The sequence below is a fragment of the Netta rufina genome, assembly GCF_964035555.1.
Source record: "Netta rufina genome assembly, chromosome: 4".
NCBI classification, from domain to species: Eukaryota; Metazoa; Chordata; class Aves; order Anseriformes; family Anatidae; genus Netta; species Netta rufina.
Genome location: NC_140127.1, coordinates 66,604,161 through 66,630,179, shown reverse-complemented (window position 1 = coordinate 66,630,179; position 26,019 = coordinate 66,604,161). Strand labels below are relative to the sequence as shown.

The following is a 26,019-nucleotide window of genomic DNA, read 5'->3' as shown; positions in this document are numbered from 1 at the left end:
ACCCAGAGACGTGCTCAAAGAAACGGATACTTCAAATCAAAGATCAATTTCTGGTGATTTTCAACTGCTTTTCACTATATAAGTAACCACTTTCCCTTAAGAGGTCAGGGACAATTTTAACATACGCTAGAAATCTAAAAAGCTGGCTGTTCTCCTAGTGGGCATGTCAGCAATGAATACTAGATTGAGGAAATCAAAGTGAAATAGGAAAGGTGGCAAAAAATTTCACAGAAGATTAACACTAAATCCCAACTGGGGAACCTGAGAGAGGAAAACCGTTGCTGTTCATCTGACCTGGAATAAATATTACAAGGCTGCCACCATATGGCAGCCAGCCTTTTTATTTCTACAGATTTCATCAGAAAATGTGAATTCTGATGAGGTTTGTTTCTTCTCTCCTGGAATCAGTGGTAAAAATAGCTGAACCTTCATACTTTAAATAGTAAAATCCTGACTTTTCCTAAACTCTGCCTTGTGAAATCATGTTTGGCCTCACAAAAAATGGGTAAATCTTTACCAATCAAGCTGGTAACATATATTTTAAAGCTAATGAAGTAACTGTATAAATCATATTATACATATGCATATATACATACATATAAATATATAAACATATGTTTTATTGTATATTTAATACATACATAACTATATACATATGTATAAACTCTAAATAAATCTAAGCTGTTTGTTACTTGTTAGAAGAAAATACTCCTACAGTTCCACATATGAAAACTATATCATATACCTACCCTACAAAACAATCTTACCTTCTCATCAGGTGTAGGGGAGAACTCTTTTTCTTCCAGGGGGTGCCTTGAATAGTCATAAGGATAGGTAACAACCAGCTCACCCCCATGGAGGCTGGCAGAGAGCACAAAGGGGATAGACCTCAACCACTTCATGACTGCCTTAGTCTCAGGTGCTACCTGAAATCCAGGAAAAAAAAAAAAAAAAAAAAAAAAAAAAAAAGTGTGACTGAATATTCAGCTCTGAAGGAAGTTGGTCCTGAGCAGGATGAAGCCCAGTGGAGAAGGTAGTATATCAGAAAGGGAAAAGATGTGACTCTTCAGCTCTTCCATCCCAAAAGTTAATGGGGGAAGAGCAGCAGTTTGCTCCAGAGAACAGATGAGACATTCTGTTCCTACCTCCCCAATAACCAGAGGCAATCACTGTGGAAAAGCTGAGAAAAGACATAGAAATTTTGATGGGAAAATAACTTTTTTATTACAGAAACATTTTCAGCGGTTCAAAATGATGACAGACTTATGTTAGACCTGAAAATTCCTGGTGGTGTACCATTATTTGCAAGCCAGACCCCTTTTCTAATTTTGTTTCTGAATCAGCAGGATTGACATTGGATGGATAAAATAGGGTGTGGAGATTTGCAATGCTCAGCACTTTTTGGAAAAACATTGTCTCATTTAACATCCTTTGGTCCAGGTTTATCAGCAAATAAATGAAAACTAATGGATATCAAGCACAGCAACAATTGCACTTTACTCGCAGAGAACTGCTGCAAATAGGTCACAAAATTTGTGGGAACGGGACCCCGGGGGCACTGGGGCTCCCACCTACCCATCCTGCCTGCTTCCTAGGTGGGGTTTCCCGGACCTGCTCCGGAGTCAGATCATTCTTAGGGGTAACAGTGTCATCTGGTGGCCAGCCCCTGCAAGCCCGCAGGCCAGTGCCTTTGGAGGAGTTGAAGCTCTTTTCTTTGCCACTTGGGAAGATAGCAGGGAAAAAGCACGTTGCCAATCCAGACTCTGCTTTGCACAAGTGCTGACAGGCAAGTTTGAATAAGTAAATAAATAAACGAGCAAGGTTTGTTATGGTGGATTTACTCCAGAGTTTCTATAGGGCTGCTAGCAATGCACATCACCCTTTGCTTTTATTCAAGATTTCATTAGGAAATCTGTCAGACAGCATCCTGGCATGGCTAATAACTAGAGTCGGTGAAGCAAGTGCCTCTAAAGTTTGTGCCATATACTCCAAACAACAACAGGCCTGGAAAAGTAAGCAAACAAAACCTAAAGAGATAAAGATTAGGGCTACAACAGCAGCAATTTCTGTTTTCTTTGTATCAGTCCCTCTTCTGCTCCACAGGCAGATCACAGCTTTGGGAATTCAATGGGTAACACACAAACTTAGGAGAAGAGCAGAAACACCACTGTGAAGCAATGGTTCACTGCAGACATATTACAGCTCCCTGTATGAGTCCAAAAGCAAAGGATCTCAGGGACAAGTCATATCTAAATGCGGTTTTACATATATCAGTATAATTATAGCCACAGTAGGAAATCACACCTTTCTATAGCCTTTTAATTTATTCAGCCACTTGTAACTCCATGCTCATCTGCATGTGATTTCAGTGCATTAGCTGTGCTATTTGACAAGGCTATACCTTGTATTGGAAGTAGAAACTTGTATAGGAACTTGAGGTACACTGCTCAAGGTGAATCATTAAGAAATGAGTAGCTCATGGTCAGCATATGTACACAAGCCAGGTTATACCACTTGTCCTCAGGCAAATCAGACCAGATCCATTTTATCTATCAACCTCATGGAAGCCTCTGAATCTGTGTCACAACCCTTTCAACCTCGGTACTATAAAGACTTGGACTCGATGATCTTGAGGTCTCTTCCAACCTAGAAATTCTGTGATTCTGTGAAGAGGCAACCTAAACTTGAGATGCGCTGTAACCACTAACTGAGGAACACAGAGAATTGGGTTGGGCTCATAACAACTACATTCTTCATTTCAGAACCCTAAAACTAAGGCATTTTGTATAATTGTGAAGATTAGACAGAGTTTCCATGAAGGGCATAACCTGAAAAAACATTTTGAAAAGTCAGATAAAAGGCACTCCAACAGAAAACGGTAATCCTCTGCACTTTTTGAAGTCCTGCACACCTCCTGGAACAATCAGATGTGGGAGAAGGACCCAGCCCACCAGGCTTCATGACAATGAACTTGACAGTGTCTCAAAAATGCTACTTGCTGATCTAAGTATTGCACAGTGCCTTGAGCTAGTCCAATAATGATCTTTGTCATGAGGGAATATAGGACTAAACATGCCACTCCCACCTGAACCCTGAAAGCACTGTGCTCATCCTTTGAGTTCATCTCTTCTGAAGAACAGAAGATCCCAGCTGGCTTGTGAGGGGTTGCAAGCAGCACTCACTGCCTTCCCTGTGGGTTCTGCATGGGGGCTTGTGGGGTGGCTGAGAGCTGTCTCTGTGCCCATGTTCTCCCAGCCCCACAACACCAGGGATCTCCCAGAGGCTGCTGCCCCAAAATCTCAGTGGCTCCCTGTACCACCTGCAGCAGCCTGGCCAGAGAGGGCATGCTTGAAGCCAGAAACAGACCTGCTTTCAGTGCTGTCAGATCTCAGTAAGATTTTTTAAGCTGTTTCTGCAATTCAGTGGGCAAGGGTGAAATAAAAAGTTTGACTCAAAAAGTTCCAACATTCAGTGCCTCCCCCTGATTAGCCAACTTGCTTGCTAGGTACCTGCGTAAGCTGCGAGACACTGCTGTGTCACAAAGCAAACGCCTTGTTGAAGCAAATGTTGTGGAAAAACAGTAATCTCAATGCCACTATTTTTATCCTAATAGCATTTCAGTGACTTTGTGTACCATGATTAAAGCTTTGAAATGTGCATATCCTTTTTTGTCTTGGTTCAGATCCATCAGATGATGTCAGATACTATCTGTGTCACTCTGGCCTTTAACAATTCATAAACTTTTATTTTACTGTGGTTTCTGTGTTTGTTTTTCTTTTTCTCTCTCTCTCTTTTTTTTTTTTTTCTTTTTTTTTTTTTTTTTCACCAGGGTTCTTGCTTCTCAGTCAGAGGAGATCAGTCTTAAGGTATTCATCTCACAAGAACAATTTGGAACACAATTAGAAAATAGCTAAATTATTTGGGCACAAGTACAGTGAATGGTCACTACCCTTTTTAAACCTGAATCTCACTTATGCCAATTATAGTGCAATTAGTTACTGTCTCCATGACTTTCAAAGATTTCTTTTCTCCCTTTTATAAACAACCAGACTCAGTTTTCTAAACACTATTCCAGCCTCCACTGGTACAAACCTCCAAATCCCAATTGAAACCAATTTAACTGAACTCATCTCAAATGAAACCTGAAGTCTCTCAGTCCTAACTCTCAGACCACTTATTACAATAATTCATAATAGCAGGGAACAAAGCACTGTACAACAAGGATTATGGGGAGGTCAGACCTCTCCTGACTTTATGGGATTGGCTGGGACCTCACTCTCCATTTTCTGATCTTTATACAATGCCCTGCAATACACAGATAATTACTTTAATAAGGCAGGTAATAAACACTATTAAGTAAATGAAAGCTGAGAGCCTGGTGTTGAAATGCACAATCTAATGCTTTTGTATGCACAAAGCCAACTTGTATAAGAGACATGGGTTTGTCTGCCTGAAACTGAAGCTGCTTAAGTGAGAGCTTCTTACATTCGTCATCTAACATGGTCCTGAACACCTCCAGAGATGAGGCATCCACATCCTCTCTGGGCAGCCTGTGTCAGTGCCTCACCAACCTCTGAGTGAAAAACTCAGAGTAAAGAAGAGAGAGGTCAGAGCTATAAAATCCAGAGAGTTATGGGGACTCTGGGCTGCACAAAATGTGACAAGCTCACAGCTTGCACTGGGTACAAAGAGAGGTAAAGGAAACCGTTATCTCTTCTTGGTAGTTCTTGGGCCTTCAACCCTGCAACTCTGGTTGCAGTGAGAAAGCCTATGTCTGGAGGGAACTCTCCATCCCTTCCTTCATACCTCAAAGTCTGCTGCCCAGCCACTACATCCAAACGTAAAGGGCAGAAGCAGACTTCTTGGACACCTCTATGGAAAAGCAAATGCATTTTCAATTAATTTTTCAGGTGTGCTAGGCACGTCTGTATCCTGTCTGCACATACCTCAGGGGAGACTACAGCCCATGAAAGAGCTCCCAGGAGACTGGCACTCTCATTACTGAATCTGCAAAGGGCCATTCAAAGAAGGGACTTAGTCTGGTAAGATGTTACAGACACAGTTTAACTCATCATCTATATCTTTATGCATAGGCATAAAGGTAGTACTTGATGGCTGAGCCACACAAATATTGACAAGAACTGAAGTTAGTGGCAGCAAGTTCATAGAACTGTAGAATCACAGAATCCTTAAGGTTGGAAAAGACCTCCAAGATCATCTGGTTCAACCATCCCCCTACCACCAATGTAATATGGGGTTTAGAACAGCCCTTATATGAGATCACCTGTAGCACACTAGAAAGTTGCAGTATGGTCTCTCAAATCTGCTAGTACTGAATACAGCTACTGAAATAGTTTTTCCCTATAGGAACCCTGGACATCATGCAACATAAAGCTTAGTGATGGTAAGAATGAGGTCCTGCAGTGCTGCCTCCATCCTGCTCCCTGAGATTGGAGGTGGCAATGACTCTTCCTTCCAAAAACATTGCGACCCATCTAGATTTTTCCATTGCCCTAGCTGTTTATTGTCATTTGTAACCACTGTTTTTGTGGAAATCTCATGCCACATGACTTCACATGAAGCCTTTTTATGGTTTCCAAGGCAGAAATCACTGTTGCATCAAACCTGTGCAGAACTTAATGGAATGAGGTCCAAGTCCCCAAAAAAGGCCTTTCAACATAGTGCTGAAATCATTAACATTGAATCATTACACACTTCTGACCTCTCCTGTTATTGTTCTTAATTTAAAATAGCAGAATCCAAATTATCAACAAATTTTCCCAGTGATTTGTGACACTTGCCTCTTTGGCCAGATGTATACCTTTTTTTTTCATGTCAATTCCTAGTCTGTCCAGTTTAGTCCTACATATAAAATTTTATTACCAGAGAATAACTTCAGACAGAAAAATCTCAAGATCTTAATTTCTGAACTGTTCTGTAATAAACGTGATTTATAAAATTTGTAATTCATACCTTACCCCACCAATAGGATTGTGGAATGGGGATGTGGTCTAGGCGTGCTCCACGAATTCCAGCTCTTCTGTAAGCCTCTGATGTCAGATCAGGGAAATTTCTGTTCAGGTCCAAGTTCTGAGCTGTCTGTCGGCCAATGACCCATCCATTGTAACCAGCTCCCTAATTTGGAATACAGAAACAAGTTCAGTATAACTTCTCATCTCAAAATGTCACTTTGTGGAAAAAGGAAGTGTTTAAAATGTCATTTTATAATCAGAAAGTATTAAAAGACATAAGAGACAAGTCAGAAATGTCTATACAATTAAAAAATAAACAAACAAACAGCAACAACAACAGAAAAAAAATAATAATAATAAATAAATAAATAAATAAAAACACAAAAAACATACTTATTACTCATTTTTATTTCCATGATTATTCTTACTAGCATACAGGAATCATTTCACTCACCAGTGATTTGACTCATGAGAGGAACACAGCGGTTTCTTACTCAACTCAGAGCAGCATGCAGAGTGGGTTAGAAGAGAAGAAAAATAAAAATAAAAATAATAATAATAAAAAATTACAGCTCTCACTCCAAGAAAAGATCAGGCAGAATGTAAAACCCCAAATATCATTCTAATAGAGCTCACTGCACAAGAAGCTCAGAAAAAGGTCCTATTTTCATGTTAATGATGTTAATGATAGAAGTGAGGTGAAAAGAATGGCAGATATATAATAAAAGTGCTTCTTTTGTATGTCTCCTTCAGACACCAGCTGATCTCTGAAAACTGCCATCCTTATGAAAGCTAGATAGTACAGAAAATATTCCCATTTTATTACACCTGCTTTTCTACAAGAGGAATAATATCTATTCCACAGTATTAAATTACATTTCCTTGCAAATTAATTTAAAAGTCATTAAAGTGAGTCAGTGGGCATTATGTTCTAGAGCTGATAACAGAGAGTGCTAAATGTGTGAAAAAGTAGCAGTCATTCCCACGTCAATGCATGCAGGGAGCAGGAATGACAAACATAGCTCTGGTTGATTTCTAGGTTTGTTCACATTGTCTTCAGAGACCAACCTACTGCCAAAGCAGCCTGGGAGCCTAGCTGCCTCCCATACATGACACTTCACTCCCAGTCTGTCTTTTCCAAAGGGGAATTTTAGAAACAGGAAACACTGAACTTTTTCTTTATAAAAAGTCTTTTACCTCTTCTGCAGCCAGTTCATATCCGTCTGGATTGAGTGAAGGCAGGAGATGAATTCTGGTGTTATTAATCAAGGTCTGAATGCGAGGATTCCCAAGAAGATATTCTGAACATAGATACTGTGCAAGGTATATCAGCAGCTCTTTCCCCACGACTTCATTTCCATGCATATTGCCAATGTACTTAAATTCTGGCTTGACTGTGGAATATAAAGTACTGAGATGCTTTATTTTGATTATGCCTGGATGGCTTCCAAAAGCAGAGTAACACAGACAGATTACTGATGAAAGTTTTATTTACACTAATTTAATGCATACACTGCTGTAAACAGTATACCAATTCCAGATGAATTTCACTCCATTACAAGTCAGTTCAGCAACAATTTGAACAGCTTTCTGGATGTGCGAAAAAAAATAAAAAATAAAAAATATCCATATCTTCAGAATCCCAAACTTTAAGTGGTAATCATTGCTCTAAGCTTTTGCTGGACTCATCGTTAATTGTGAGGAGAAAATGCTGCAAACAGAAATGTCAAGCTGGTTGGGAAGGAACAAAATACACCCCTGGCACTCTCACTTACCTTGGGCAGCTTCAATGCCTTGTATTGTCACACATCCTAGAAATGACCTGCAGATCTGTAATATATTATCCATGTATTTGGAACAGAAATTAGGTCATGCATAAAAAAGTGGCTTTTAGGCTAAATAGACTTGGAATAAGACTATTAGAAACATAGCCTCATGATTCCCTGCAGTTATTCTCTCAGTTTCCATCCTTCCTTAGAGACTAATGGAAAGTGGAAAATAAATGCCCTTTGGAGACACCCTTTCTTGTCTAGCCCTTCATCTTCATCTCTGATTCTGGCCACCCTCCCGCACTAGACCCAGGAGGGGAGCTGGCACAAAGCTATTATGCCAGCTAACTTAGTCTTGCAAAATCTCAGCTGTCCTGAGCAGCATGAAGCAATAGATTTAGAAGGAAATGTTAGGTAATGTGTTAAACTACCATCTTTTATCATGCCATATCACAGTTTTAATTTAAAAGCCTGGTTCACAGGCTTTGTGTTATCCTGGCAAATGGAGTATCAACTAGAAAAGACACCTGAAACTTCTATTCTTTACACAAGAGAGGAAGGACAATGGGCCAGGAGGTAGGAGTTTAGATCTTTGCTCTGTTAAAGACATCTGGGATCTTGGTCAGAATATATCTACACTATGTAAGTCAGCATGGGAGAGAGTAAAGAGAGCTAACACCAGGCTCAGTTGCCCTCTCTGCCTCCCCAGTGGCATAGTGTACAGAGGATACAAAAGCTTTACCTCAGGTAATAAGCCTGAAATATATTAAGTCAGATGTAGTTCCATTCTGCTACACTGCTGAGGCTACTTTGATACTGGAGCTAGTTTGATGAGAAGGAACCAGAGACTATTGCCATATAGCAGTGGCCGCAGTAGTCTACCCAGATTTAATCGGATTCTGTATTTGAGCTGGGATCTGTTAACTGGAAAATAACATCTAATACCCCCTAAGAAAAAGATCTACATTTTTGAAAGATTATATATGTTTTAAAATCTGATCTCTGCTGTCTCAGTGATGAATCTACAAAATCAGAGAATGAGATTATTCCTCTCTATACTGACAGGTATAACACTGACCAGAAGCTCTGTCCAGAGGATTGTTTTCTGTGCTGAATTGCCTTTTCCTTTATGTATGTATGTATGTATGTATTTATTTATTTATTTATTTTTATTTCAACATTCTATTGTACCTGAGGCTTTCTTGCAAGTTCTAAGGTTGTTTTTTTTTTTTTTTGTTTGTTTTTTTAGGATGTGAAGGGTTACATTTAGACTAGAAACAGACATGAGTTTCAGGAAGTATATAGGGTTTGATGGAATGACCAAAAGGTGACTGGGGAAGTGGTAAATGATGGAGAGGGCAGGTCAGCAGCCAAAAGATCTCCAAGCTTCTTCATAAGCTGGGCACAAATAAATAATAGTCACACCACTGCACCCACATATATGATCACATATCTGTGGGTGATCAAGGAATGTCAACCCTGGTCATAAAGTTAGTTTATAAAGTTAGGACATTGCAACTGTGCAGTAATTGCTGCAAAGACTCATCAGCCATCACTGTAATTCGGGAACACAATGGATGACAAATATTTTTGAGTCAACCTTTTTTACAGTTTAAGTGATATCCTGTTCAAAGAACCTGTTTTCACTCAGAGTGATAATCTCCTGGATTTCCCTCAAGCAATGCAATCAACATTGATATAACTCACGTAGTTCATGATGTCCAGGCTTGGTTGAAAACTCAATCACAAAAAGGTCCTTTCCTTCAAAACTGCGACCTATGCTGTAAGTTGTTGCAATGTGGGAGCATCTAGAAGCAGTCTTCTTCAATGTGCTCACCATTTGGGCGTACGAATGGTGTTTAAACTGAATAAATGTTGCTGGCAAGTCTGAAGGCAAATCTTCTTCAATTTCTAGTTCTCCTGAAAAGAGAAATTGTAAATAAGTGTTTAAAAACAAAGGATTTTATAAATGCCTATACTTTTCCACAAAATGTCTTTTTCAGTAGTAGAATTTTAGAAAATACATCTGCAGTCAAAATCTTAAATCTATGTAGTTCATCCTACACTGTTTACTTTGGCATATTTTGCTTGCTTTCAAAAAAAAAAAAAAAAGACAAAAAACATACTAATGCATATGTACACTGACACATATTTTGCACAATCTCTGGTTATAATTTGTTCTTTGGCATGCTTAGCACATTTTAGTGACAAATGTACAGATTTTTTCCTTTGAATCTGGTGGATCAAATTCATTTCTGATGTGATTCAAAATGTCTTGAGTTATTTGGATCTTCTTCATCTAAACAAAAATCTGTACAATCACCAATGAGATAATTTTAATGAGCTTGTCAAGTAGTCATGAATTTATGAGTGCATTAAAGGTTCAGTTTTTAAACAAAGTATTTCAAATATATAGACAGCTGTCAAAACTGCTGTCACAGAGGGCAGGATTTATCTAAATGCAAAGCAGCAGTCCAGACATCTAGTGCTGATCTGTCAATCTTTGTATATGAGAGAGAAATTGATGGTTCTAGAGCACAATTTATTTAATTGTTTAAAATAAGTGGCACAAAATGAATCACAACTTACAGGTGTTTATAAAGATGACAGTCTCAGAGGTTTTGTGCTGTAGACATGTCAACCTCAGTGAGATGATGTAAGATGTGTCAGCAGAGCTTCCCTGCTTCCTTACCTCGCAGCTTTGCCAGTGGGTCAAAACATCCTTCCTCTTCCCCAGCAAAAAAGCGATCACAGTCTAAGAAGTAGGGCCAAGCCATGTCTATTGCATCAAAAGCTGGGAGGCAATTTTTTTTCAGGTTTTCACAGACATGCCTGCAGGGCTTTATAACTTTGTCCTTTTCGCACTGCGGGGCCAGCACCGAGCACCCCAGGAGCCTCAGATCTGGATTGCATTCTCCCTGCAGCAAGTTGTGCAGAACACTTATGAGAATGTACTCAGAGCTGTACTCAATCACTTCTCGAGACTTCTGATCCAGGAAATTAGGATACATCGTTTGAGTATAGGCAACATCAGTACAAGAACTTAAAGAGATGTCCACGCATTTTGCTATGAAAAGGAGGTAAACATATGAAAAATGACTTGCTTCAACAACACTAAATAGGTAAATGACAAAATAACAACATATTTAACGAGCTTTTAAAGTCATTATTATTCACAGGTAGACTGGAGACAGTTTGCAATTCATTCAAATGAATTTGACGTTTAACACCACTTGTACAAAAAATGATGGAAAATATGCTTAGTCTGGAGATTGATTGTGAACAATTTGATGCAAGTAGATGTCATTCAGAATTAAAATGGCATCTGATAATTTGCTGGGACATCAGGGTTGTCTGATCAATAACCACAGCTCTTAAGATAAGATTTATTTGGATAATTCAATACCTAATCACCACTGAAAGGGCAAATCCTTGGCCAGAAAACACTGGAGTACCTGGCCCACATGGGATTTAATTTAACAAGTAGATTGGAAAACAGCAAAATTAACAAAGTCTGGTTTCCAAATAAAAGGTTGTCTTATATTCAATCAAATCTTATCATATTTAAATTAAGAGTACATAATGAGTTTATAAAATATTTGAAAATCCATATAAGAAAAAAATCCCTTTTGGTGGTGTTAATTTTCTGGTGTCCAATAAGGTGAAAACTCAGATTTCTGGAAAAAAAAAAAAAAAAAAATAGTGTGTTTATGATATCAGTCTCTCCCCTGTTCTTACCTTTGAGTATGGATTCACTAATAACTTGTGAGATCACATAGACTTTTTCTTTAGTGGTGAAGGCATTAGTAAGATATCTCTCTTCTTTGCTTAGCCACATCAAATCTGTGAGTTGAAAATCTCTGAAACTTCAGCCCCTCTGTGAAGTTTGATTGACATTACCCAAAGCATTCAAAAGTCATTCTGGGTAGTGACTCAGACATGCAACCCCATAAATGTGTTTACATTTATATTCTCATAAATCTAATATACTTTAAGAAATCAGGTTAAGGGGTGTCAAGAAGCAAAAATGCTCTTAATATTTACAGCCAACTCAGAGGTAAAAAGGAAGTAATAGATGTCTGATAAAATTACTGGATATTACAGTAGTGGGTCTGTGTTTCAGCTTCCTTCTCTTGCTAATGTCTCTGGCTTGTAGCAAATGATACCACTGTCATAACAGCTAAATCCTCCCCAGTGTGAGAGAGATCATCTCTCTTGGAACTAGAACTACTATATTATCAACATCAGAAATCTTGTCAGAAAATAATGAAAAAAATACTTAAGGTTTTGAGATTTTCCAAGGAGAAAAAGAAAAGTCACATCATACCTTTCTGTACAGTTTGGCATTGACCTGCAAATAAAAAAAAAAAAAAAAAAAGCATTATGGGACAGCAGCATCCATGGTACCTTATGTTAGGAGTTGCCCGGTCTCACTGGGGCTGCTGCAACTTCACATACACACAGACATACACACAAACACATATATGATCCCTCAGTAGCTAGGCTCAGTCTACCCAGTAGCAGGCCCCTGGATCCACTGGTGAACTGGTTGGCTCAAGCATTGACACTCACGTTGGTCTCACTGGTAGCTGGCTCAGACCTAGGGCCTCACTGCCAAGACCCAGGCTCCATGGTCTCCTCTCTAGCTAGCTTGGACCTCCAGGTCCCTCAGTTGCCAACTTTGAGACCCTCCAGTGTCCCCAGGATAACAGTTATTCACATACCTCTTGTCCTGTTTTCCTGCTAATCCAGCTTGATGTTTACTAGTAATTATACACACTGACACAAAACTGGTCCCCACTCTGGTCCCTCCAATTGCTGCACATCCAGGCACAGGAGGCACTCTGACCTGCGGTCCCAGGCATGCTGCTGGCAAGAGGAGCCCCATTCAACCACAACCATGCAGAAAAGAGGACCCTCATCCAGGCAAAGACTTGGAAATGTAGTTTAATAAGAAGACAGGACATACTGCAGTGATCAGGCACAGAGCACGGTCACACAAGCTCACTGACCAGCTGGTCTTTGGCTCAATTTAAAAAAATAAGGACTCGATAATATATATATATAAAGTGTAGTTGTATAAGAAATGTGGCCTATGTTTGAAATAAGCATTGTGCTGTGCAACCCTGACATTTCTAGACATATTTAAAAACTATAAGTTATGTGCCTAGCAAATTTCACTCATGGAAATTCAAGAACATGGTTTAGTCCAAAAGACCACAGGAGTCCACTTGTACATATCAAGATGCTTCACATATTTTTGCCTAAAAAACCCATTGGTCCCACATAATGTTGTGTGTGTAAATTTCTCGTAAAGAAATAAAGCCTCTGTTGGATGTGAGGGGACATATTTCTTCCCCATACTACTTCATTCTCTCTCTAGCAACTGCATTTTATAATCCATTTAATAACATCTTGAAACTAATTATTTGCCTTCCCAACTACTCTCACAGGAAAGTTTTTCCAAAAGCTCACTCATCTAATTGCTAGAAATTGCCTTTTAATTTCCTGCCTAAAAGTATTCATGGCCAGTTCATATCCATGTGTTGTTGTGCCAGCATTGTCCTTCAGCCTAAATAGCTCTCTGCAATCCCTGGTGCATGCTGTCTCCACGTGTTTATGGAGAGCAGTTAGATCCCTTTAGCCTTCTATTTACTAGGTCACATAAACCAAGCTCTTCTGACTTTAAGGAACTTGATTTGATGACCCAGGAGAGTCTTTTTTTGCTCATGTAGCCAACAATTCTATATTACCCTTCTCTGATTCTGGCAACAAAAGAAAATACTGTTACTAAAGTTGTTTTCATCAGTGCCTCATAGGAGCTAAGCCATTATGTTTAAGCTTTTTAAACATTGAAGGGCCTTGTGATGTATTGGGGAATCTGGCTACGTTGCTCTTTCTTCTAACTCTCACTGAGAGTACAGGCATCTAGCTCTTTGCTCAGTGAATTGAACATTTGTCCTCACAAGACATTTTTTATTTTTAAAAAATATTTTCTTTTTTTCCTACTAAAGAAAGTTTAAACTTCTCCTCCCAGCATATTTGTTTAAATGTAATAATCTGCATTATGTGTTGCTAATCAGTTGATCATTCTTTAGCCAAAATAGAATCATTATAATGAGAATAAAATTAAAACCTGGAATTTTATCTTGGAGGCAGACATTTAATTGGAAATGAGTCTAGTTCTATATTATGAATTGTCATTGATCCACATTATCTCATAAAAGAAATGAAGGATCAGACCTATCAGAAGCAACCTATCTCCAACACCAGCAAGTTCTGATAATCAGCAATCTGGAAAAAAAAAAGTTATAGCCAAAAAAAGTCATTTCCTAGACTGTTTCATTATGCTAATAGCAATAAACAATACCTGGTTCTTTAACAGTGCCTTCTGTCATAGAATTTGAGTATGTTTCCCTTACTTTGGAATGATCCTTCAGTGAGTTACCTACTAAGGTCAAGGCATTTGTAAAACAGCCTCAGCTCATCCAGATCTTGTATGTAGTGTTACACCTGGGGATAATCAAAGGAGATAATTTTGTGCAGTGTTAGTTGGGAAGGAGAAAGGAGTGATCACTTAGTGTGAGCTCCAGCTATTCTCAATGCTTATAAAATTGAATGTCACTTCCTCCTGGAATCTGGTTAGTTTATATCCTAATGCCATCACACCTAAAGCTACTCACAGGGCCTTGGACACAAGTCTGGAGTCAGCCAAATGTTCCACAAAGGAAAAAATTTGGTGTGGATGGGATCAGCTGGAGTTCAGCCAGGTCCCAGTAAGAAGAGTTATGCTACCTCTGGTTATAGCCAGAGTCATTAGCAATTAACACCCTTCATTACATTGAAGGGTTGTCGTGGTTTAACCCGGAGAGCTAAGAAAAAGACTGTATTGTTGCTACCCTTATGTTAGACTGGAAGGTTGTGTGCTGTGAGTGCAGTTCTTCATGGGTTCATTTGGGGAGTATGAATGGTCTTTCTACATGCCCTCATGTTTTCTCACAGATAAGAGCCATTTCCCTTTTGCCATGTCTGTGACCCACTACAAATATCCTTTTTGTTTGTCTCACTGACATACAATGATCAAATAATGAAACTGAGGCATCCACAGTTTTCCATACCACTTGTTGTGCAGGAGTGCTATACTCATCAGTTAGTTTGACACGTTGCACAAACCTATTTTCAATGGTGTCCCAGTATTCTGCTTATTCAGCTGGAGCAGAAAGGTATTCTGGCAACAAGCTGGAACAAGCAGAGTGAACCAAAGGGAAAATGCAGCAGGCAGGGTCTGGGCATGGTGCTGCTGCTTCCCCCTGCTCTGGCTCTCCAGCAGCAGTCTGACTGCTTTTAGCAGATGCTTCTTTCTGCCCAGCTGGCCAGAAGGAAAAGTGCTGGGAAGCAATGGATAGCTGATGGGAGACGTGAAACTTTGCTAAGTCATATCCTGTAGCTGGGTTCACGAGAGGTCTGGATCACTTTGTGAGCAGGAAAATAAGTTAATACAGGAGAGACAGACAGCTCTTGTTCCAGATTTTCTGCTGCTTAGTTTCTATACTTTGTAGTTTTTATCATATTTATTAGGAGAGGCAATCTATAAAGTAATATGGCTATTACCCATTAGGAAAGACACTGCTTTAAGATGATAGATTTATTTTGCAGGTGAGAAAAACAAATCCACATAAACAGATACTTTTCCTGTGGCAACTGAAGTTGTTCATCTCAGGATGTGATAAGCAGGGGCAACCTTTCAATAAAGGATAAAGCTTTTTAGGATAAACCTATGTTTAGATTCTGTGTTTTCAGCTACTTTTTGGCCTGAGATGTTTCTCACAAACTTGGAGCTACTGAGCCTCACTGACTGACTAGCAGTAAAACTGACACCTTCTTCCTAGGTCCTAAACTTAGATTAAGCCCCACGTATTTTCAGCATACCATGCCATTTTCTCACTGTCTGCCTCTGCCAAAGATGTCTATGCAACTTCTGCCATCTCAGAAGCCAGCTCTGCCCAGCCTTCTCTCTACCACAACCCCACACAGGCTGCCATATAATCTAAACATCAGCCACATCTCTGTCATGTAAACACCCATGAGTGAAACAGCTTGAGCTTCCAGGTTATCAGGAGTTAATATACATACAAGCAAGAAAGAAAAGGTCTGGCACAAAGCAAGCCTTAAATGTGTATGTGTGCTGATGTGGTGTTTGGACATTTCCTATGTTTTCTAATGCCAATGCTTGCATATGTTTGGGAGGGTGTGGCTCTGTGAGGGCCAAAGATAATTCTACAGTGCCTGTACTTATATAAATAAGCGTGGATGCACGTAACTGGGCCAGAGCCTCCCCGAGTATTTCTCAGAGGCCAGCCCCAGAGCTGCAGCTGCATACTCTCCTCCTGGAGCCCTGCATCCATGGGCTCTAGGTCCCTGGGCATAGAAATGACAAATCCCCATCCCTACTTGTCACAGCTTGCTTCAGCAAAGACAGCTAGGAGAGTTCAGCCTCCCCCTTTCTCTTTTTCATAAGAAGAACAACAAGCAATGATATACAAAGAATTTCTCAGGCCTCTGGATTAACTTGGCAGGCTTCAGCTGCTGTTTCTTGTGTGCTTGAAAGAGCCTAAAGCTCTTCCATTTTTTGAGCATAGGCTTCTCTGGGCTCAGAGGAAGACAGTGCTACCTCCTCTCATAGTCCCATTTGTGGGCAGGTTGCTACAGAGAGACCTTTTTCTTCCTGACCTAGAACAGCCTTTTCAATTTTTTATGTTTACTTTTCTACTTTAGCTTTTCCACCAGAGGTACAAAAACCCTTTCAGTAGCACAGCTTCTATTTAAGATTATGGACAAAGTCACTTACTGAAGAGGAGAAAAGCCATTTCAAGCTTTCTGAGCCTTCTCTATAATATACGCTTCTGGTTTTAATTTGCAAAAGCAAGCCTGAAAATCTACAATGCAGCACATACGTATTTTACTGCCAAGCTTACATTTTTTCCCCTTGATGATTCAGCACGGAAAGCAGAAAGCTGCTGTGATTAACCCTAACCCAGACAATAGAGCTCAGCTGCTACTTCCAGTGCCATGTCTTGGCTGTTTGCCTTTTCAAGAGCAATGCCAATAGGAGACTCATGTGCTTAAGGATATGGAATAAGCCCAAGGGTCAATCTTAAATTCAAAGTATCTAAATCATTCAGTAAGGCTTACACAATTGCATTGTTATGACTGACAGATTGAACAAGATTAGATGATTTATCTTGTACAGACCAGTAACCCCCTACCACGTTGCTGGCTTTCTAACGTTATTTTAAAGTGGAAGACATATGTATTCATTTTAGCCTGTTTATAGTCAAAGCCCCTGCTTTTCCAAACAAAATGTTTCAATTTCTAATCATGTTAGTATTGCTGTCTCTGTGGTTCTACATGGTTCATGGAGTCCCTCTATGCTGTAACACTAAAGAGGCCAAACTTACTACCAGCTGCAAGGTGTGAACACCGAGGGGCTGCATCATTTTGTAAAAGTTTGCAACAGCACCTGCAAACAGCAAAATACAGATGGCCTCCAGAGCTCACTCCTGGCTAAGGCACATATGCAAGGGCAGAAGTGGACAAGATCCCCAGCCACAAAAAAGGATTTCCAGCAAAATTGGAGGAGATAGAATAATAAAGCAGACCATGTGATTAACTTATTTTTCTGGATACATCAGAGCCTTTGTGAGAAGAGGACTATATTCCTGATATTAATCTTCTACTCTGGTAATTACTGTAACTGCCCCAGGAGAGTGATGCTTCTGCAAATGGACAGTAAGTGGTTTGCAAGATCCCAACATGTGGGTGGTAATACAAGCCTCTTTTCAACCCTGTTCCCTCACACGAAGAGGCCTGAAAGCACCTGGAAGAGATTAATGCCTAATCTGCCTTCACTTTGCAGAGCAAAATCACCGCAGGAAAAGACAAGCCGATGCTCATTATTAATCACCCTTCTTTCTAATCCACCTGCATCTTGGCATTCAGTTAAGCACCTATTTTTATTGAGGTGAAGGTGTTCCCACATTGATGATGCTACAGCCAGCTCTTCCAGGCTTGTCTCTATCACAGGGCTGTGGCTGAAGGTTTCCCACAGGTGATGGGATCTCATGTAATCTTCAGACCTCAACCCCAAATCTGTGAAGCTGCTCAGAGACCTGCCACTTGGCAACAGCTCTAAGCCAGCCTCAACAGTGGCCTGCAATTCTCTGCTGTTTCTGGTTATCCAGATGAAACTCAAATAGAGCTGTAGATATAGGAACCTTAAACAAACTGAGGAAGAGCACTACTGCCTGTCCCAACAGACTGTCTTGGTGTCTTTAGTAATGGGATTTCCAGTGCTAGCTCAGCTGTGTCTGTCTGGTAAGTGCTGCTCCAGGGAATCAAAACCCCCCAAACAAAACCCACTAAATGTGGTGGGTGTTTTTTTTGTTGCTGTTGTTTATTTGTTTTTTCTTCCCCTCAGCTGAGATGCTTTCCCAGTTGTGAGGGAAAACCTACCAGTTGAGAAACAAAAACACAAGAAGAAAAAAACAATACCAAAAACACCCAGAAGCTACCAAATTGGCTGAAGCCTTGCTGGGCTGCACACATGATGGTACTGCTATTGAATATGTATTTACTGTAAACCAAGATGAGCTGGCCATGTATAGGAATCATCTCTTGGTGTCTGGCTAGTAAAAGAAAGAGAAATCAGCTCAGATATGGGGAATGCAAGTGTTAAAACAACTATTACAGTGAGCAGGCCGAAGAACTCAGGAAATATTTACAATAATCTGCCAGAGGATCAGGGTTTTGGCAGGGTGATGGGAGAAAGGTGAAACCACCTATGAGGTTGTTAATGGGGAGCTGTGATACTTTCATAGCTTTACTTTGTGATTGTATATAGCCTAGAGTTCAGTTCCCACTCTCTAAGTGCTTTGACCAAAAGCTTACCTTAGAGGTTACCTTTAAGTAAATTCAACTCTGTTGAATGCCACAGGACAGAGGCTTGCATCCAATAAATTGAGGTTTTTATCTTTGATTCCACAATCTTTCCAAAACATTTGCCAAAATATCATTCCACCTTCTTTAGGCAGTCTCTACAGCTCCCTAGCACGGCCCTATCTTTTCATTAGGTTAGGCGTGTGAGATTGTAATTGACATCCAGCTTGGTTTTGCTGCAACTAGATGAGTTTTGGTTGAATGTGGTATTTTTAATGTTACAAAAGATTGCTAGTTACTTCAACAGGCAACTAAAATCTTAATAAAGCTTGAATTTTAAAGCCATGGCTTAGCTTCGTATTGTCTCCCAAATTGTTGTGTCCTCTGATAACCCTGTAAAACTGAAATAGTGCCAACTAAATCAATGGAGTTACAACAGGATAAACAAAGGGATTGAAATTTCAGGGATTGAAATTGCAATGGACAGACCAACCCTAAATCATTAAACTCCACTGACATGTGACTGCTGTGTCCAAGTGTGATGGTCACTGTCCAAATGAGATTTAGCAGTCATGAGAAGGGGCAGAAGCCTTATAGACAGACAAGTACACGGCCCACCAGCCTCAAACACCATATTCACAGAAAGATAGTTGACTTCCTGGCACATCTGCATGCTTAGCACCTCCTTGCACAGTGACATCCGCAACATTTATCCAATATTAGGCCCTGTTTCGATGAGGGGATGGCTCTCAAATGGCCTGAGCAGCCCAAAAGGGAGCATGGTAGTTGTTAGCCCTGGATAATCCCAAACTAGCTGTGTGACAGGAAAGATGATGTCAAGAAATGCTAAAGAGGATTAATGATTAGTGCTATGGAGTCTTTCTAACAGCCTAGTTGTGTCTCACAGCACTAGATTTTTTTTCCTGAGGTTTTGATTTCTGCGTGTTTACACACCCATACTTTAGAAACATCTAAGAAAGTATTCTGCAGAAAACTTCATCTTCAGATTAAAATAACTCATAAACTATTTCAGCAGTAAAAATGTATGCCCACATATTATTTTTCAATATAAGCTTACTTTCCCCATGTAAGCAGTGGTTTCTGATCCCATTTCCTGTGTTAAATGTAGCCAAAGATCAGTGTTGCTGAAATATTAGTGTAAAAAATACTAGAGCCACTGGTGGGAATCCAAGCAGCTCGCATGACTTGATGATAAAATCTGGGTTTACAAGAGCTGGAATTTCTTGTCTTGTGAGCATGCATGATGTAGTACTGCATTTTTTTGTTTTGACAAGACTTGGACACATCTTTCTCAATATGTCTAAGTAGGCAAGGCTCTCACAGCTTGGGCTTCCCCACACGGGTGTCATGGCTACGCTTCTGAACCATTTCTGCCCATGCCAGGCATAGTGGGGTAAGGGACCCAGGTGGTACCACTAGCCCCGGGGTCAAGGAGCAGCACATGAGCAGCTGGAGAAGCTCTGCCTGTGTGAGGACACAGGCATTGTTTCAGTAAGGGAGGAAAAAAAAAAAAAAGAAAAAAAGTTAAATAAATAAATAAATGGGGGGGGGGAGGGGCACAGCAGCTGAACTAAAACGCGCAGGTCCCATGAGGCTGGGGCCAGCCTGAAGCTCGTGAAAGGCAATGGCGTTTCTCTTTGTCACTTTGCAGCGAAGCAGGGTACACTATGAAGATTGGAACACTGGGAGGAGAAAAGCATAGTGCCTGCATGTGAAGCTGCTTTTTCAGTCAGTTTGGCTTTGCAGAAGATCTTACTCGCTGCTGAAGCTTAGGGAGCTTCCTCCCATCCCCATTGGTTAAACTCAGAGACCTTGGGAGGGGGGCAAGAGCAGAGCAGTGGGAAACACCAGGGGGTGGGAGAGGAGGTGGTACTCTGGTGCCAAGCTGCTCTTCCACCTCAGCAGCGCTGGTGACAGCCTCATAAGTGACTTCCAATGAGCTGTCCCATCTATCCCCCCCCCCCCCCCCAAAAAAAAAAAAAAAAGAATTACGGAGCAGGGGATGGATTTTACTTCAAGGCAGCTGCTCAGGCATCCTGTTTGCCTCCAGAGCCGCTCTGCCTGCCCAAAGCCCACACGGTGGCACCCCGGGGCCAGCTCGCGGGTGTTCCCACCACTCTGCCGAGCTAAGTCAGCTGCTTTTTGGGTTTCGAGGCATGTGACCTCAGCCCGCTTCTGCTTTGTTTTGTTTTGTTTTGTTTTGTTTTGTTTTCTCTCCCTGCTGCATTTAACTCATCCCTGCCGGAATATGTCACTGTTCAGAGAGGTGCGTGACGCTCAGATAAAGCGGGAACCTGTGCAGTTAGCTCCCCCTACCAAAGGCTGGCTACCTTTAGGTCAACATGCCAGGCTGTGCTTTTCTTGCCCGAACTACAGGCTAAAAGGCCAGTAAAACTCACTGGAGTCTGGAAGTGCTGCCTCCCCAGGGACACAACGCAGAGCTGAGATGGGATCTCTCCTCTCTCAGTGCCGTGGTCCCCAGCTGTTACTTAAAAGGCTCTCCACACACTCTATGGTGCCTGTGACACACATTAGTGAGTGTCCTGTTGTAGGGCTGGATGACAACAGTCATCTTGTTATTTTACTAAGCAGGAGGGCACAAAGCATCTTGAGTGGATCTTGGTATTGTTAGCCTAGTTTGGGATTGATTTCTTATTTTAAAAAGGAAAAAAAGAAAAAAAAAAAAAAGTCACAGCACACAGCAGAGCAAATATCATTGAGAAGCCTGCAAAAGCAGCTTCAGGCTTGCTGTGAGCCAGGCAGTAGCACTGCTTCCCTCTGCCCCCACTCCTGCACAAGCAGCTCAGGGCTTTACTGATGCTGCAGGGCATTGTGACTCTGGCAACTGAGGTCCATCAAGATCCACACCTGACATGAGGGATCCCTAAAGAAGGGAGACACTCACAGCACTGCAGCTGAAGACATAACCTACTGCTGCTGAGTATTGAAAATGGGTTCAGCACTGCAGCCCCATCTGTTTTCATGTGGCCATACATGACATTACCTTCCCTTTGAAAAAGGAAGAGGAAAGCTGGCAGGTCTCTGGGTGTCCAGGTTGCTACTTCATTCCTGGTCCAACAATCCTTATCACGAAGTGTCCCCCTTCCTCACATTGCACACCCTGTAATGATGCTGTCAGCTCACTTTCCCTGCCATTAGCCATCCTCTAGAGTTGTATTCAGCAGTCCAGCCCTTTCACGTGCAAGCTGTGTTTCCATCTCCTGCCTCTCCTAACACCCTCCCCTACAGACAGCACAGTTGCAGACACACAGAAAACAACCTGCCACGGAGTTACCCCTTGATGCTCCCTGCTTTTGCAGTCACCAGGATTAATAATACCCCAGAGCACAACTTTGATCAGCTGGAGCTGGAGCAGAATCAGAGCGCTCTGAGAAAGGGCATGCTGCAAACCACACAGCCTCTTCCTGTAATTGGCTGTAAATAGTCAACAGCGCTTCTCTTTGTGCAGCTTTATCCAGAAATAAAATCCCTTCAGGCTGCGGTAGACCTCACTTTGATGTTCATGGGAACAGCACTCTCAAATTATATGCAATACATGGCACATGGGTTGCATCGCGTAGCAGTTCAGTGTTAGTGGCAGTCTGTGGCTTATATTTAAGAACTGAAGCATAGCTGAACTTCCTTGGGTAACAAAAAGGTCACTTGCACTGACTTTCCTGTATTCCTGTAAACTGAGTCTTTTTCTGAATCATTTTGAATTTGAACCCGCTGAAAACAGTTTTCCTCTCCCTTATAGTTTTCCTGGAACTGACCTTGTCACTACACAGGAATTACTCCTCACTCACCTCCCCACTGTCCCCACATAAAAGAAATCTGAATTAAGCCAACTTGTTAAAAAAGCCATCACATATTTCTAAAAGTTATTCAATTTTTTTTTCTTTATTAGTCAAGTGGTTCCTGAATTGAAAGCTGAAGAGCTTTCAATTCATTTAGCAGCATGTTCCTATCTCACCTCTACTCTAATGGGCAGATCTGTCCTTCCAGCCAATCGATTCATACAAATTCCATGTTGCTTATAGCAAGCTACAACACACCCTCCAGCTGTCACATCCTAATAAATCTTCTCATACTTTGGACTTGAAAAAAAAAGTGACCTAAATCTGAATATAAGGAATTTTTTTTTAAGCAGAAAAACACACATGAGGTCGAAAGTTCACCTTCCTGTAATCTGACTGCCACATTCCTAGAAGGCAAGGCCAGAGATGGGGAGAACCCACGGCATTCCCCAGACAAAAAGAGGGACCCTACTGACAGGAGACTCTGTAAGTTGACAGAAAGACATATCTGCACATGGCCTTAAGACAATGATGGGAAAACTTTACATTCCCTTACTTTTCAAGCTTGCTTTTCTGTTTCAGAGCCACACTGCTGCTTTCTTTCCCATCCGTGCTTCCAAGGCACAACCCCAATTTCATCACTGGGGAGGGGGGTGCAGATTCCCAAAGAGCTGATCCCCCCATCTCTAGGTGAGGGTGACATCTCCTGCCTCTCTTGTCTTGAAACCTGAGCTTTTTTCTCTGTTCATCAGCAGAAGAAGGAAAGAGAAGGGAAAGGGAGCTTTTGGGGTGGTTATCCTTACCTAGGGTCTCCTGGCCGGTTTCGCAGCGGGGCGCTGGCTCGGTGGCCCTAAGCAGCCCGGTGAGGAAGAGCAGGAGCCTCAGGACCATGCTGGAACCCCTCATGCAGGCAGCACAGTGATGTGGCACTCACTGCCTGATGGAGTGGCTCCTCCACTTGGAGCCTCAGCACGGCTCTGGCTCTCCAAGCCGCGGAGGAAATCAGTGCACCACGAGGGCATGCCCACGTCTCACAGCATATGCAGTCCAGGCGTCAGATTTCAGCTAGCATTTGAGCTTGGAAAGCAAAAGGCTTTGAGGCAGAGAGGGAGGAGGAATGAGCTCTCCCTCCCCTCTGCCTCCCCACAGCCTCCCTGTTGCAGCCTGGTTTGTAATTTCATTAGCGGTGTGAGCAAAGGGGAGTCCTTGCGGGGATGTGCTGCTTTGGCTCAGGGTCCCACACACTGGTCTTTGGGCAGTGGTTCTCCCAAGGGAGAGGGGAGCTGCATTAAAGCCTGTGACACTGCAGCCAAGAGTGACTGCCTGAAGAAAACACAGGGAAGAGGCACAGAGAGAGAGAAAAAGAGACAAACAAAAGCAACTTTCTTCCCAAAGAACAGTGTTTCATAAGCAGCTTAAACTGTGAGTTTAAAATGCAGCATGACAGCATAGGGAATCCAGGCTGCATGTCCTCCAGCACAGCAAGAGTGGGAACCCAGGAAGTGGGATCCTCCTCCACAGGCTCCTCCTGGTCTTGCCAGTTGCTTAAGATAAGATTCAGTTTACATGAGTAAATTTGGAGGGTTATAAATCTTTTCTGTCTATTCCTATTAAAATAAAATGAAAGAAAAAAATCACAAAAATCTGAGGAATGTAAAAACTAAACAATATGTACTTTAACTGGATAGTTGTTCTATATTAAATGTATTTTAAATTATTTCTTTTTTTTTGTTATTTATTTTTTAAACAGAAGAATGTTTACAGGTATAGTGGCAAAGCTTGCCATAGGTAGGATGTGAATTCCCTCCTTTTTTTTTTTTACCTACACATGGAAAAAAAACTTTGCCCCCCCCCCCCCCCCCCCCCCCCGGATTTCCAAGGATTTTCTCTTCAAAAATGTGGACTAAAATAAACTAAAGTATCCTGTCTTTCCAGGCAGTGAATGTTCCCCTGAGGAAGGATACATGCTTACACACAAGAGCAGAAATCCTCACCTTGCAGTTAGAGTACACCAACTCCCGGTGATCGCTATCAGAGGGATCGGTAGGGAGTTACAGTGCTGTATGATAATGTAATCAAATGAACCACCCTGCAGGGGAAGACACAAAACAGGCTGACAGGGCAGGAGAATGCTGTATGCCTCTAAAAGTAATTGATGCCTCATCATGTTTGGGGGGTTATGCTGAAAGAAGGATTTGGGAGCTCAGAGGTAAAGGAAGTCCTCTGCTGATGAGTTCTGCAGGGGAGGGTGACTTTTCTTATCTCCAGTATTTCCTACTGCATCTGGAGACTGCAGAGCCTGCCCTGGGAGCAAACAGCACCAAAGCCCATCAGGGCTCAAAGAACCAACTTCTAAGGAGGAGAATAGAATTTGGCTACCCTGACCATACAGCAGTGCACCTGGGCTGTCACAAGCACAGTCCTGAAGGGTCTGAAGGGTCTCCAAGGGCAGGATGTGTTCCACCTCCTGTCCAGCTCCCCAGCACCCTGCAGTCAAGCTGCTCAGAATACCAATCTGCCACGTTCATGCTTGATGTGCTCAGGATGCATGTGAGCCCTTGTTGTGCACCTGGGCTGTCATTAGTATTATGGGATGCCTGAAGGAACTTCAGAGGCCATGTAAAAATTATTATGGCATGCTTAGGTGAAGGGTCAAAAGCAGTGCAGGGGAAGAACCAGAGTGTATCAGTGCAACAAGACAAAGAGGAAGGGAATAAATGGGGCAGCTTCATGAAAGCAGGCTGCCAGCCTGTGCACTTAGGTGACTGAGCCCTGTATGTCATTGCAGTCTTGTCTACTATCATATTAAATCCTGCCTTAGCTACTCTTTTTCTTGTGCAGTCTTCCTTCCTATCCTAGACATGAGTGCTGAAAGGTCAAAGTGCCTGCAAACAGAGAGACCAAGGTATAGTCTGCAAGGTCTGGGCTTCAGCAACTGGAGAGACCTGTATGTGTTTATATTTCCGAAGTGAATATAAACATCTGTCCACGTATGTGTATGAATAGTTTGTTAGCAAATGTCAGTCTGGATTAGCAGGCAAGAAGGAGAAGACCCACATCTGGAAAGACTCAAGATCTGAATCAGTGGCTGGATGAGTGACCTGTGGCATGGACTGAGAGCTTGTGCTGATAAGTGAGGGATCTGTGAATGTTGGTGGCAAGCCAGGGGATTCAAGCACCTGTGTTTTCACTAGTGAACCAGAGGGGGAAGAAGACTGGGCTCTCTGCACTTAAATTTCTGAACACTGTTGCTGCAGGGCTTTGTCTGGCAGCATGCATGTATGTATGCAAGCCGCTGTGGGAGATGTGCTCAGCTTTGCTGCTGGCTGAGCCTGCAATTGGGAACAGCGGCAGCAGTCATGAGCCTGGCACAGAAAGACCCGTGGACATCAGAATGTATCTGGGTAACAACAGCCATGTCTCCCAAAAATCTGGACCTGGCACCTGCATCCTGGTGTATCACATCATGAACAAACTCCACTGCACCAACTAAACAAAACCCTCAGCTGCTGACATAAAAAAGTT

The 26,019-nt window shown here is 41.7% G+C and overlaps 1 protein-coding gene across 1 annotated transcript in view; it reads right to left on the bottom strand.

Annotated features, from left to right (window-relative positions):
* The window catches only part of CPZ (carboxypeptidase Z), a gene marked incomplete at both ends in the record, with an annotated part of 32,338 nt that extends 8,953 nt beyond the window's left edge, over positions 1 to 23,385 (bottom strand). Inside the window, 7 exons of the mRNA XM_084285678.1 lie at positions 768 to 926; positions 5,974 to 6,135; positions 7,170 to 7,366; positions 9,449 to 9,661; positions 10,434 to 10,808; positions 12,069 to 12,092; positions 23,298 to 23,385. Coding sequence (XP_084141804.1) covers positions 768 to 926; positions 5,974 to 6,135; positions 7,170 to 7,366; positions 9,449 to 9,661; positions 10,434 to 10,808; positions 12,069 to 12,092; positions 23,298 to 23,385 — 1,218 coding nt within the window. The remainder of the gene's footprint in view (positions 1 to 767; positions 927 to 5,973; positions 6,136 to 7,169; positions 7,367 to 9,448; positions 9,662 to 10,433; positions 10,809 to 12,068; positions 12,093 to 23,297) is intronic.
* Between the last annotated feature and the right edge of the window lie 2,634 nt (positions 23,386 to 26,019).